Here is a 14,507-nt window from a genome sequence, read left to right as displayed (position 1 = left end):
GCAAGGGAATTCCTGGAGGAGAATAGCATGGAATCAGTAGACTGAGTCAAGAGATCAGCCCTCACCAATGTGGGATGGCATCGTCTTATCCTCTGGGGGCCTGATGGAACAAGGACTACTGCTCTCCCTCTCTCCTTGGCCATGAATACTGGCATTTCTGGCTTCTGAACCTTGAAACTCTAGGACAGACACAAGTGGTGTCTTTGTTCTCAGGCCTTTAGCCTTGACTTAGTGCTACACCATCACTTCCACTGCTTTTCAAAGTTTAAGATAAGGTCTGAATTAAACCACAGTTTGTTCTAGTTCTCTGGACAACAGACAGCAGACAGTGGGACTGTTAAGCCTCTGTAACCATATAAGCCTCTCTTCACCTGTCTATATGACAGGTAAATCTTCAATAACACATGGTTGAACTGCTCAGACTAACTTAGACAAGGATTTCTTTTTAACAGTGAATTTGGTCTACATCATATGTAGTTGGTTGAATCTGAGGATGATGAACTGAGGATAGGGAGAGCCGACTCTGAGTTACATGTGAAACATAACATGTATTTGTTATATATTTAAACATTCTGATAACCAGACAAGCTGTCCTTGACTTTTCTGATAGAGAGGAACTGGAATTGTAATGGGAATTATCAGCCAATTCTGATGTGACCAACCACCCAAAATGATATAATACTGGAATGTGGTATGGAAATAATAAATCCATGTTAAATGTTTTGTTATTTTAGCATTTTGTTAAAAGGAATTTGTATGTCTGGCCACAACTCAATTATATCAATAAGGACCACTACTCACCCATGACAGGCATGAAACAGTGAGAACCAGTCTCAACCTTTTTGGATGTGTGGAAAACATCTTGCAGAAGTAGGGACCTTGCCTTTGGCACTGAGGCACACACAATGGCAAGAAACTGTGATGTATACACTGACTGGTAGAAGCATGAAAAATACCCATGCCCAAGGTGAAGGCCTGAGTCAGCAGTGAGAGCCCTGCTAAGAGCTCTTCATTCCAATAGTTCATTGCACACTGAATATGTTCCCCTTTGTGTCTATTAAACCACTGAACAGCCAAATAAGTAAGCCAGGAGGTTAAGAGTTGCCCCAGGGGGCTTACACTGTGGCTCAGATGGTAAAGAATCTGCCTGCAATGTAGGAGACCTAGGTTCGATCCCTGGGTTGGGAAGATCCCCTGGAGAAAGGAATGCCTGCCCACTCCAGTATTCTCTCCTGGGGAATCCCATGAACAGAAGAGCCTGGTGGGCTACAGTCCATGGATCCCAAAGAATCAGGCATGACTGATCGACTAAGTAAACACACACACACACACACACACACACACACACACACACACACACACACACACACACACACACACACACACACACACACACACACACACACACACACACACACACACACACACACACACACACACACACACACACACGCAATGCCCCAGGAAGAATTTCTTTATTCTGTCCTAGAGAATGAAGAAATTATAGGATTGATAAGGTTTTGAATCATGGACAATGTGCCTTTTTTAATCAGCAACTGGAGATGGCTGAGGCATAAACTGAACACAGAATATATCATGGAGGATAGCAGTTGGTCTTCCATGAGTGTTTCTTTATTTATTTTTTAACTAATTTTTACTGGAGATTAGCTATACAATGTCATATTAGTTTCTTCCTTTACAACAAAAGGAATCGGTCATATCAATACATTTATCCACTCTCGTTTTAGAGTTCCTTCCTGTTTAGGTCACCAGGAGGATCCCTTTATTCCTTACAATTTCTTTCCAACAGTATCCCCAGGGATAACTGAACTACATTTGGGTTTCCAGTGTGTATCTGCCAGGTTCATATCAGATTCTAGAAGAACATGTCCCTGAAAGTCCAATCCCCTCCCAGAGTCTACATTTCCCCTTGCAGTCCTGCACCATCCCCACCACTATAACCTTTCCTTTTCCCATTCATATTGTGCATATGTCTGAAATCATTCTAGATTTCAGTTTCCAAGTGCACAGAAGAAAGCTTTTGATAGAGGCAACCCCCTATGCAGTACAGCTGTATATAATGGGCTCCATGTGATGGCATACATCCTCATCACAGTGAGGACAGGGGCTGAGGCTAATCCAGATGATCCTGGGATGTCCCAAGTCTCTCAGAATCTCCAACAGCTGAGCCCAAAGCTGGGCAAGTCTTGCTTCCAGAAGAACACGCTGAGGTCTGTAACTCTCCTGAGGGGCAGGATAATGCTCTTGCCTTAAACAGGGCAGTAGAGCGGTGTATCGTAGCAGCTTCTCCATGACAGCCATGGACAGGAGGTTCCCATACAGGCTGAAGGACCTGAGCTGGGAGCAGCGGCTCAGGGCAGGCAGGAAGGCCTCCAACTGGGAGTCCGTAATCCCACACAGATTTAAGTCCAGTTCCTGGAGGGTGGCTGCAACTTTCTCCAGAAGAACTTGGAGGAGCTCAGGCCTAAAGTCAGTCATGGTGACACCACTCAGATCCAGGCCCTTTGGCTGACTGATGTCTGGGCTCTGGGACAGGTGGGTCAAGTCTGATTCAGTAAGCCAGCAACTGGTCATTGACAGGTTGTCCAAGGGGGACTTCAAGCACCTAGGGAGAAACCAAACAATTAGTTCTTGGAAACTGGATGCCAGATTGTATATTCAGTTCAGCCACTCAGTCATGTCTGACTCTTTGCAACCTCATGGACTGCAGCAAGCCACCCTTTCCTGTCCATCACCAACTCCCGGAGCTCAAACTCATGTCCATCAAGTTGATGATGCTATCCAAACATCTCATCCTCTGTCATCCCCTTCTACTCCTGCCTTCAATCTTTCCCAACATCAGGGCCTTTTCCAACGAGTCAGTTCTTCGCATCAGGTGGCCAAAGTATTGGAGTTTCAGCTTCAACATCAGTCCTTCCAATAAATATTTGGGACTGATTTCCTTCTTGGCAGAGGGAATAGCTGGCACATGAGGCTCTCCCTGGTTGTCTCTGTGGGCTTCGATATTGTCTTGATTATGCCTGCAGCCTTTATGTCAAGCAATAGCTCTGTAATTTATGGAGGATTTATTCTGCACCAAGCTCTGGGCTCAGCATTTTTTTCTGAATTAGAGATTATATGGTAATCATTCACTAGAGTAAGAAGATAGCTGAAGCTCCAATATTTTGGCCACCTGATGTGTGACGACCCAACACACTGGAAAAGAGCCTGATGCTGGGAAAGACTGAGAGCAGGAGGGGAAGAGGACAACAGAGGACGAGATGGTTGGATGGCATCACCAACTCAATGGACATGAGTGTGAGCCAATTCCAGGAGATAGTGAAGGACAGGGGAACATGTTGTGCTGCAGTCCATTGGTTGCGTTTTTAAGGTTAATTAATATACATCCTACAAACAGACTGTACATTCATTTTTATCCCCTTTTCTATACAGTAGGTTCTCATTAGTTATCTATTTTATACACAGTAGTGTGTATATGTCAATCCCAGTCTCCCAATTTCTCTCTCCCCTTTTCTTCCTTGTTGTTCATATGTTTGTTCTCTACATCTATATCTCTATTTCTGCTTTGCAAGTAAGTGCATTTGTACTATCTTTTCTAGATTCCACATGTATTTTGATCCTGGACATATAACCAGAGAAAACCATAATTCCAAATGATACATGCATCCTATTGTTCACTGCATCATTATTTACAATAGCCAGGACATGGAAGTAAACTAAATGTCCATCAATGGAGAAGGGGTTAAAGAAGATGTGATATATATATGCAATGGAATATTACTTGCCCTTAAAAAGGAACAAAATTGTACCACTTGCATAGACATGGATGGAGCTAGAGCCTGTCATACAGAATGAAATAATTCAGAAAGAGACAAATCAAGTCAGATTTATTCTGCACCAAGCTCTTGGCTTAGTGTTTTTATCTGAGTTAGAGATTATATAGTACCCATTCCATAGAGGAGACATAGATTCAGAGAAGGACAGTAACTTCTTCCAGTTTACACAGCCTGTAAATCGTGGAAGTTCTTTTCACTGATGCTCTTAAATACTGCATTGTGCCAGCTATGTTCTGCCCATTTTGACCTTTGTAATAATATACTGGAGTCATAGGCTCTTCACTTCTAGGAGAAAGCATAAAACAACATGAGATTCAGATGTTTTCCCCATTGTTTTCTCTGAAGAATCTGCTAGTCCAAAAACTGCACAGATAACTGCACAGTAGGAGTGGCTCTACCTACTACAGTGGTTCCCAATGTCTGGTCCCCTGACCAGCAGCATCAGCATCAATTGAGAACTATTTTAAAATTTATTTTTAAGCATTTTATTTATTTTGAGAAGACTCTTGAGAGTCCCTTGGACTGCAAGGAGATCCAACCAGTCAATCCTAAAGGAAATCAATCCTAAATATTCATTGGAAGGACTGATGCTGAAGTTGAAGCTCCAATACTGTGGCTACCTGATGCAAAGAGTTGACTCATTGGAAAAGACCCTGATGCTGGGAAAGATTGAAGGCAGGAGGAGAAGGGGATGACAGAGAATGAGATGGTTAGATGGCATTACTGACTCAATGTACATGAGTTTGAGCAAGCTCTGGTAGATGGTGAAGGACAGGGAAACCTGGCGTGCTGCAGTGCATGGGGTCGCAAATAGTTGGACATGACTGAGCAACTGAACAACAAAATTTATTTTATCTATTTATTTTATTTTTGGCTGTGGTGGGTCTTCACTTCCACTCTCAGGCTTTCTCTGGTTGCAGAAAGAGGGGCTACACTCTAGTTTCCTGTATGCATTTCTCATGTGATGGTTTCTTATGTTGTGGAACACAGGCTCTAAATGACCTGGCTTCCGTAATTGTGGCTCTCAGGCTCGAGAACGCTGGCTCAGTAGTTGTGGCGCAGAAGCCCATTGCTCCATGGCTTATGGGACCTTCACAGACCAGATGTCATACCATGTCCCCTTCATCACAAGGCGTATTCTTAACCATCAGGGAGCCCTGAGAACTTTTTAAAAAGTGACTACTCAGCCCCACCCCAGACCTACTGATCCAGAAACTCATAGTGTGGGACCAATATCAGTGTTTTAATAAACCCCTCACCTAGTCCCAACCACATCTGCCAGAGATGCCGAGTCTCCTCATTTTTAGAGTCCAGATGAAGAAGGAATAAAGGATAAAGGTCCTCTCTGGTTCAATTCCACCCTCATTTCCACTCTTTTAGAGAGTAGGGAAATCCTCCACCAACCATGACAGTGCTATTGCTCAGAGAGCCCAAATGTTAACCTGGTAGCAAAGTTTTAGCTTTACATTTGAACCCTTAATAATCTGACTCAAAGTACTTATGGTCAGTGCAGTGTTAACAGTCAATTTTAGACTCTGTGTGTGTTGTGTAAGGTCATGGAGCACTAGGATTCATTCAGTCCCAACTTCACCTCCAACCATTGTCCTCCACCTTCTCAATGCCCAGAAAGGACTACATAGATTGAGGGATAAGTGACAGAATGTGTACTGAGCCAGAGGACTCCTGCCTGGTTCCAGGATGCAAATGAATCATCCCCCGACCCCCATTAAAATATCCACATCCTCATCCCTGGAATATGTGAATGTTTTGCTGTGCTTAGTCGCTCAGTCATGTCAGACTCTTTGCAGCCCCATGGACTGTAGCTCTCCAGGCTCCTCTGTCCATGGGATTCTCCAGGCAAGAATACTGGAAAGAGTTGCCATGCCCTCCTCCAGGGGATCTTCCCAATCCAGACATCGAACCCAGGTGTCCCACATTGCAGGTGGATTCTTTACCATCTGAGCCACCAGGGAAGCCCTGATTGTCCAGTGAGTCTGATGTAATTGCAGGGTCCCTAGAGAGGGAGACAGAAAGGAAAGAAGACATTACACTGCCGGCTTTGGAAATTGAGGAAGAGGCCATGAGCCAAGGAATGCAGGTGCCTGGAAACTGGAAAAGGCAAGGAAATAATTCACCCCTAGAGCCTCCAGAGGGAGCACAGCCCCCAGAGCTCCCTGTGGATGTCACATTTCTTGATCGGAAAGGGAATACCTATGTTGCTTTAGGACACTGAGGGTTTGGTTTTGGTTACAGCCTCAATTGGACTTATACTATCTTTCTGGTCCTTTTAACAAACCTGTCAAACTCCTTTCCTGGTCAGTGCCAACACAAGCCATTTCTATAGTCTGAGCCACTCTGTCCTCCCTCCCAACCTGTCCCTGCCCCTGGCTCATCCCTCTCAGCATTCTAGCCTCAGCCTAAATGTCTCCTGATCAGAGGCGGCCTCCCTAGCTAGATCATGTCTTCATGGCCCTATTATTGCTGTCATGCACCCCTTTACTTCAGCATATCCCCAGGGAACCCTCTACAACCCATAGGCCACCAAGGCCCCCACTTTTGTAAGCTTGTCCCCCGACATCACACTCTCACATTAGTGTTTGTTTAACATCCCTTTCCTTCTGAATTGAAGGCTCTGAGGCCAGAGATTGGCTTGACCATGCCTCACTGGATGTTTGTGGGATGAATGGATGCTGCGGGAATGTGAGGAGGCCAGCTGGCTCCAGCTCAGCTGTCACTTCTGTGTTCATCACAACCTTCCTCTCTTCCCTATTCTCCCATCAGTCATTCATTCAATAAGAATTATTCATTGAGATTCTGTACTCAGTTTTCAGAACTTGGAGTCATGTTATATATCTGGGCCTAAGTTTTTTCTTGTGTGAAATGGGGGTAATTGAAGACCCCTCCAGCATCTCCTGACATCCACTTCTCTCTTCTGCAAACTAATGGCATTCCATGTTTGATACTCATTTATTCATGGACTGGTAAAGAAAAGAACCTGTGGGTTTGGAAGAGGTGCCTGAAAGCATGCATGCTCAGGGCTGTCCAATTCTTTGTGACACCATGGGGTGTAGCCCAACAGGCTCCTCTGTCCATGAATTTTCCAGGTGAGAACCCTGGAGTGGGTTCCATTTCCTCCTCTAGGGGATCTTCCCAATCAAGGGATTGAACCTGAGTATCTTATGTCTCCTGCACTGGCAGCAATTTCTTTACCACTGCATCAGCTGGGAAGATTTGGAGGAGGGGCAGGAGCTATACAACAGAGACAGTGATTTCAAGACCTCAAAGATGGGCCTTCTGTAAAACTAGGGGTGGCTCTGAAGCCACCTGCTCTCTGGCACATCCAACGGTGTGGTTGACCTCCATGTGATTCACATGGTGTTGCGGTGGTGTGGCAGTTTTCAGAAGTGTGCTGGGATGTGCTGGGAGCAAGGGCTGATATGAAAGCTCTAAATGTGGCCAGACTCCAAGTGGGCCGTTCGAGGATGTGGGAACATGGAGGGTATTCAGGGACCTTCCTTGCATGGGCAATAATCAGCTGTGAAGTTGTGACAGAGAAAATCAGACAGACAAGGGTATCAGTGGTAAAGTCATATTTTCTTCAAAACTATACAATACAGGAAAATATACCCCATCATGAAAATGGACTTCGTTCACAATTCAACAGGTACAAGTATCGAGTCACCACAAAGAAGCAGGGTTTTGCTGGGTGTGAAATTTCTAAGAGGAGACATCAGATCTGGGAGGGATTCTGGATGAACCAATCTAGAAGATTTCTTGCTGAAGGGAACACAACATTATCAGATAACAAGAATGGACAGTGAGGAATTTTGATCACATTTTGGAGGTGATTTGATATCAAGAGTGTGGTTTCCTGCTGAACAATTCTTATTCAAAGTGGATTTTACATGAAAACCCTCAGACATTCCTGGGAGAAGGTCAGGAACTTGAATAAATATTGATCAAACAATGTTTTTAGTTGAGGGGATTTTGTTGGAGCACTGGGTGGACTGTGCAAATACTGATATAATGAAGTGTGTGGCCAACTTGGGAACACGTAAAGGTCACTGATGATGGGCAGGCTGGGCTCAGGCAGGTCACATGGGACTTGGAATAAAGAGGAGATACTTGGTAAGATTTCCATGATTTGAGTCATATTCTCTGTATCTATGCAGTGGTTGCAGGGAGATGATTTTGTCCATGGACAAAGGAACAGGAATGGATAGCAGGGAGAGAGCACAACCTGCATCCTGGCTTGATCAGAGCATTTGTGTTGGACGCACATAGGTGGACAGACACAGGGGGCACCACAGCCTTTGCTGTTTGCAAGCAGCTTGGGTGTGGATGTGGTGAAAACATAGAGAGGAGGATGACCACTGGAATGCTGATTTGTCCACTGGGGTCTTGTCCTCTCTTTATGGTGATGTGTTACTATGAATTGAATGTTTGTTCCCCATCTCCTACTCCGTCCCTCATACACCCTCCTACACACCCCAAAAATTCATATCTTGAAGCCTCAAACCCCAGGGTGATGGGAGTTGGAGTTTCCTTAGGAGATAACTAGGTTTGGCTGAGATCGTGGAGTTGGAGATCCTTGAGCCATTTAGTGCCCTTAGAGCCAAATGAAGAGACTTGAGCTCCCCTCCCCACATCAAGTAAGGAAGCTAGGAAGCTTGTTCCCTCCACGCCCCAACCTCACTGCCTCTCTGATCTCAGACTTTTCAACCTCCAGAATTGGAAGATGTAAGTTTTGTTTGTTTAAGCCCCTCAGTCCACGGTATTGTTATAATGGCTTGAACTTATTCAGACACACATGAAAGGGATAGAAAGAGTGTACAGGAAGGTGGAAGTTATTTATGGGATCATGATTTTTTTTCTTGAGTAGTGAAAAATTAGCTGAAGGGATGAGAAATACCCCTCCAATTGTCAGGCAACCTAAATGATGGAAAGGGCTGATTGTGAGACTTCACCTGACATTAGTGGAAGTGTGAAAATTTCAGAATCTAAGCTGGGGATGTTCCTATGGGATCACAGTTACTATAAGATCAAAAAGAATATTGTTTTAAAATGGCAAGTTGAAACTAATTTTCTGAAAACAACAACAACAACAACAACTCGAGAGCTAATATGGAAGCTACAAAAGTGGCCAGACTCCAAGTGAGTCATTCTTGGATTTTTCAGAATCTAGGAGATACATAGAAGAACACGTCTTGCCTGAGCAGTAATCAGCTGAGGGCGTTTTGTCCAAGGAAAATCAGAGACAGACACAGGTGTAAGAGATGACATCAAATATCACTTAGGACGATGACAATAGAGACAAGGATACCCTAGCACTTCATTTCATCCAAACTCAACAGATACAGGTGGTAGGGACTCACCGTTAAGAAGCAGTGTATTTCCTGGCTGGTAAATTCCTAAGAGGAGACATCAGGTCTGCAAAGGATATTGGCTGAACCAACCTAATAGATGTTTTGCTGAGTGCAGACCATCTGGACTGGATATTAATAGTGGGCAGTGAGGAATTCTGATCAGATTCTTGGAGTAATCAGATATCAAGAGTGGGATTTCTTGCTGAATGGACTTAAAATTCTTGTTCAAACTGAATTTTACAAGGAAGCTCTCATATAATTCTAGGAGAAGGTCCATGAGCCTGAAAAAATTTTGGTCAAACAAAGAATGTTTTCCCTGCTTCACTTCTGTAACCCAGTGAACAGGTTCATCTAGAGGGGACTCAATAGCCATTCTCTCTCAGTTTCACTTGTAGTCTTCTCCTAAGCTTTTCCTTGCAGACAAATATTTCACTTGCTATTTCAGTAAACAAAGGTTGTCGCAGCCAAAAGGCCATTATCCACTGCAGCGCCCTCCCCCTAGATAGTGTGCTCTGAGGGGAATTCAAGGAGAAGAAAAGTAGATGGTATCCTGTGGAGGTTAAGATGCATATCATATGGATGACGTCAATAAGCCCAGACTCTTGCCTCTTTCCATACATAAAAAAGCATGAAAAGGAACTTCCCTGGTGGTCTAGTGGCTAAGAATCCACCTGCCAGTGCAAAGGACATAGAGTGGATCCCTGGTCTGGAAAGATCCCACATGCTGTGGAGGAACTAAACATATGTCCCACAACTACTGAGCACTCAGCTAGAGCCTGAGAGCCATGACTACTGAAGCCCACACGCCCTGGAGCCCATGTTCTGCAATGAGAAATACAACCAAAATAAGAAGCCAACACACTTCAACTAGAGAGAAGCACCTGCTTGCCAGAACAAGAAAAAGGCTGTGCTCAGCAAGGAAGAATCAGTACAGACAAAATAAGTAAAAAAAAAATATAAAAGTAGAAAAATGAATAATTTTAAAATGTGTGAAAATCATTAATTTGAGATGTATCATTTTAATCATAGGCAGTAATCTTTTGATGTTTTCTGAATGTTTTTTCAGCAAATGACCTTAGGTACTCTGGCCCCGCCTTAAACTTCTGAACAGTTCTAATCTTCTGTAAAGTAACCAAATAAAACATATTTCTCATGTCTGAGGTTGTGCATTTTCTTGTCATATGACATGTTCTTCCAAGACCTTTTCCCAGCCCACAGTGTCCTGTCCCCACTCACCTGAGTTCCTGGAATTAGATGGAGACTGTCAACTAAAACATTAGTCACCACCTGAAATAAAGAATTATTTTATTTGGTGGGAATACTTACGACCCAAGCCTGGGCTTCCATGGTGCTCAGACAGTAAAGAATCCACCTGCCATGTGTGAGAACTGGGTTTGATCCCTGGGTTAGGAAGATACACCGGAGAAGGAAATGGCAACCCACTCCAGGATTCTTGCCTAGAGAATTCAAAGGACAGAGGAACCTGGCGGGCTACAGTCCATGGGTAAAATAAGAAGCCTGGGATACATTGTTTCAGTAGCTCTGAGAAACCTGTTGGGGGAGGGTGGGGCATGGGGTGGGGGAAGGGCTATATACAAGTTTGCAACAGACTGAGCAGGCAGTCTGAACATCAAAGATTATTGTGAGGTTAAAAAAGCAAAAATCAGCAAGTTGTTGCAGAAGTGTGACCTTCCAGAACCCAAGCACAACACCAGAGAGCTGGAGAACTCAGGTTTATTATGCTGGAGGGCCTACAAGAGTTAACACTTCCCAAGAGTTAACACTTCCAGCTCTGAGCCCTGAACAAAGGGGTTACAAAGTTTTTATAGGCAGTGCACAACATCAGACTTTAGTGGGCAATGCTGATTGTTAATAGGCGAAACTGGGGTTTCCCACAAATAGGAATAGCCCTTAGGACACAGCAGTGGGGGGTGCCTGACCTTTACACAAACAAACAAAGGTTAGGCAGGATTACAGGGGCTGGGTAATTGTAAAAGTAGGACAAGGGGAGTGAGGTAATTTCAGCTCCTAGTGTTGTTGTAAATTTCTATTCCTGGCCCAGGGCGTGGGGGTGGGGGGGGCTGAGGAACGGCCAGAAACTGTGTAATTTGTGACTTTGCAAGGAGCAAGCTGAGTTACAGAAGCAGAATAGGCATGAAGTTATTTCTAGCTGGATGTTAAGTTTTAAATTTTCCTCTTCAAAGTTAAGAAGTTTAGCATTGTATGTATGGGAAGATGGAAGCCTCTGGGCTCACCATAAGCACCTCAGGTCTCTGGGGTCAAATCCTGTTTCCTCCTTCACCTTAAGGGGTGGCAGATACGGCAGATGGCTGCTGCTTGCATTCCTCTAGCTCCTCAGCAATCACCCTGGGGAGTGGCGACATCTGCTGGATTGGAGGTTTGGGAGCCCTCATTCACATTTGGAGGCCAGAAATCATTGGTGGCTGCAACATTTCTTGTTTATTGAAATGGCAGGAGATCTTTTCATTTCACAAAACTTTCTGTACATTCTATTCAATATTACTGTAAACCTAAAAGTGCTCTAAAATATAGTGTCTACTTTCAAAAATACACTTGGAAGACTTCTGGCTCAAAGTTTTATTGGCGTACATATTTTTTTAAAGAAGCAAATCTTGTTCATTTATGGTTAAAATCAGTTTTAAAGTCTCATTTGTCTTTTTATGGCTTCAAAGCAGTAAAATGTTTTTAAATTACCCACATGCATTCTTAAAAATATTACATTATCTCAATAACCTTTAGAGAAATTGTGTATATAAATCTCTGTGCAAGTATTTATACACAAGTGGCATTTACAGGACAGTAAAATTTTTAAATATTTATTTACTTAATTATTTGGCTGTGCCTGGTCTTAGTTGCCCTCTCGGAATCTTGTGACCCTGTGTATGTGTGCTTGTGTGCTCAGTCATGTCCAATTCTTTGCACCCCATGAACTATATATAGCCTACCAGGCTCCTCTGTCCATGGAATTCTCTAGGCAAGAATACTGGAATGGGTTGCTATTTCCTTCTCCAAGGGTTTTTACCAACCCAGAATCAAACCCACGTCTCCTGGGTCTCCTGCATTGGCAGGCGGATTCTTGGCCACTGTGCCTCCTGAGAAGTATGAGGATCTTTTAGTTGTGGCGTACAAACACTTAGTTGCAGAACTTGGGATCTAGTTCCCTGACCAGGGATTGAACCTGAGCCCCCTGCTTTGGCAGCATGGAGTCATACCCCCTGGACCACAAGAAAAGTTCTAGGATAGCAAGACTTATTGGAAGTTCTAAAGTATACTGTCCTGATTACAAAATTGATTTCTATCCTCTGGGTCTGATCTACCAGCAGGAGGTCTAGGAGACCTGAGGCTCAGAATGTCTATCACTGAAGATGAATCCAGTCTCTCCTATGCCCTCCCACCCCCAGCTCCCCCTGCACTGGCTACTGGAACAGCTTGGGTGAATCCGGATTCACTGGTGATGGCATGAAATATGTGAGGCCAGTTTCAGTCACTGGGGTTTGGTTTCCTCACCGTTGTCAGGAATAGAGGGTAAGTTCAAGGGATGAAGAGTAATGCTGTTCACTATAGGGAAGAAGATTGTAAAAAAAAAAAACACCTAATGAAGTTCTTACATATTAAGGGGCTGTTGCTCAGCAACTTCAGGGTCAAGCCCTCAACAAGCAGTGTATCAGTGGATCTTACTAAAAATCCCATAACCAATGCGTGCATCATTATATTCATTGTAGGGGGAAATCAAAGTTCCGCCTAAGGCTAAAATCCCAGCCCTATATCCCCTTCCTCCCCAGAATAAGCAATTGTAGCTTCTGAATCCTTAGCAGGGAAACTTTATTTGGTTGCATTTTGTTTAGACACACTGTGAGGATTAAATTTATGTGTCAACTTCACTGTGAGATGAGATGCCCAGTTCTCAGGTCAATCATTCATTCTGAGGGAATCTGCAAGAGAATTCCTGGAGGAGAATAGCATGGAATTGGCAGACTGAGTCAAGAGATCAGCCCTCACCAGTGTGGGACGGCATCGTCTTATCCTCTGGGGGCCTGATGGAACAAGGGCTACTGCTCTCCCTCTCTCCTTGGCCATGAATACTGGCATTTCTGGCTTCTGAACCTTGAAACTCTAGGACATACACAAGTGGTGTCTTTGTTCTCAGGCCTTTAGCCTTGACTTAGTGCTACACCATCACTTCCACTGCTTTTCAAACTTAAGATAAGGTCTGAATTAAACCACAGTTTGTTCTAGTTCTCTAGGCAACAGACAGCAGACAGTGGGACTGTTAAGCCTCTGTAACCATATAAACCTCTCTTCACCTGTCTGTATGACAGGTGAATCTTGAATAACACATGGTAGAACTGCTCAGACTAACTTAGACAAGGATTTCTTTTTAACAGTGAATTTGGTCTACATCATATGTAGTTGGTTGAATCTGAGGATGATGAACTGAGGATAGGGAGAGCCGACTCTGAGTTACATGTAATACGTAACATATATTTGTTATACATTTGAACATTCTGATAACCAGAAAAGCTGCCCTTGACTTTTCCTGATAGGGAGGGACTGGAATTGTAATGGGAATTATCAGCCAATTCTGATGTGACCAACCACCCAAAATGATATAATTCTGGAATGTGGTATGGAAATAATAAATCCATGTTAAATGTTTTTGCTTTTCTAGCATTTTACTAAAAGAAATTTGGAAGTCTTCCCACCACCCGATTATATCTATAAGGAATACTATCCACCCATGGCAGGCATGAAATGGTGAAACCAGTTTCAACCTTGTTGGCAGTGGGGAAAACATCTTGCAGAAATGAGGACCTTGCCTTTGAAGTGAAGCACACACAAAGGCAAGAAACTGTGACTTATGCTCTGACGGGTAGAAGCATAAAGGATACCCATGCCCGAGGTCGTGGCCTGTGTCAGCAGTGAGAGCCCTCCAAGAGCTCATCACTCCAATAGTTCACTGGATACTGAGTTTGTTTCCCTTTGTGTGTATTGACCCCACTGAACAGTCACAGAAGTAATAAAGGCGGTAAGAGCTGCCCCCAGGTTGGGCTTACATGGTGGCCCCAGTAAAGAATGGTGGCCTCAGACAGTAAAGAATCAGCCTGCAATGCAGGAGACCAAGGTTCGATCCCTGGATCAGGAAGATCCCCTGGAGAAAGAAACGGCAACCCACTCCAGTGATCTTGCCTGGAGAATTACATGGACAGAGGAGCTTCGCTGTCTACAGTCCATGGTGTTGCATAGAGTCAGACATGACTGACTG

General features: G+C 44.0%; 1 protein-coding gene across 7 annotated transcripts; it reads right to left on the bottom strand.

Moving 5' to 3' along the window:
- Positions 1–1,609: 1,609 nt before the first annotated feature.
- Positions 1,610–10,691, bottom strand: LOC145507358 (PRAME family member 12-like). Of its 7 annotated transcripts, XR_014054794.1 has the most exons (5): positions 10,596–10,691; positions 10,460–10,510; positions 5,813–5,871; positions 3,968–4,142; positions 1,610–2,626 (listed from the first exon to the last, which is right to left on the bottom strand). XR_014054794.1 is itself a non-coding variant. In XM_081493807.1 (3 exons), the coding sequence occupies exons 1-3, from the start codon at positions 10,568–10,570 to the stop codon at positions 2,059–2,061; spliced, it is 648 nt and encodes a 215-aa protein (XP_081349933.1). In that variant the 5' UTR covers positions 10,571–10,691; the 3' UTR covers positions 1,610–2,058. The 7 variants fall into 7 exon arrangements, 1 of the variants encoding a protein (XP_081349933.1); XR_014054791.1 differs by lacking the exon at positions 10,460–10,510 and having other exon boundaries at positions 5,117–5,871; positions 10,550–10,691; XR_014054792.1 differs by lacking the exon at positions 10,460–10,510 and having other exon boundaries at positions 10,550–10,691.
- Positions 10,692–14,507: the final 3,816 nt, after the last annotated feature.

The sequence above is a fragment of the Giraffa tippelskirchi genome, chromosome 5 (assembly GCF_054371585.1).
Source record: "Giraffa tippelskirchi isolate mGirTip1 chromosome 5, T2T-mGirTip1v1.2.pri, whole genome shotgun sequence".
Classification (NCBI taxonomy): Eukaryota; Metazoa; Chordata; class Mammalia; order Artiodactyla; family Giraffidae; genus Giraffa; species Giraffa tippelskirchi.
This window is presented reverse-complemented; position numbering and strand designations above follow the sequence as displayed.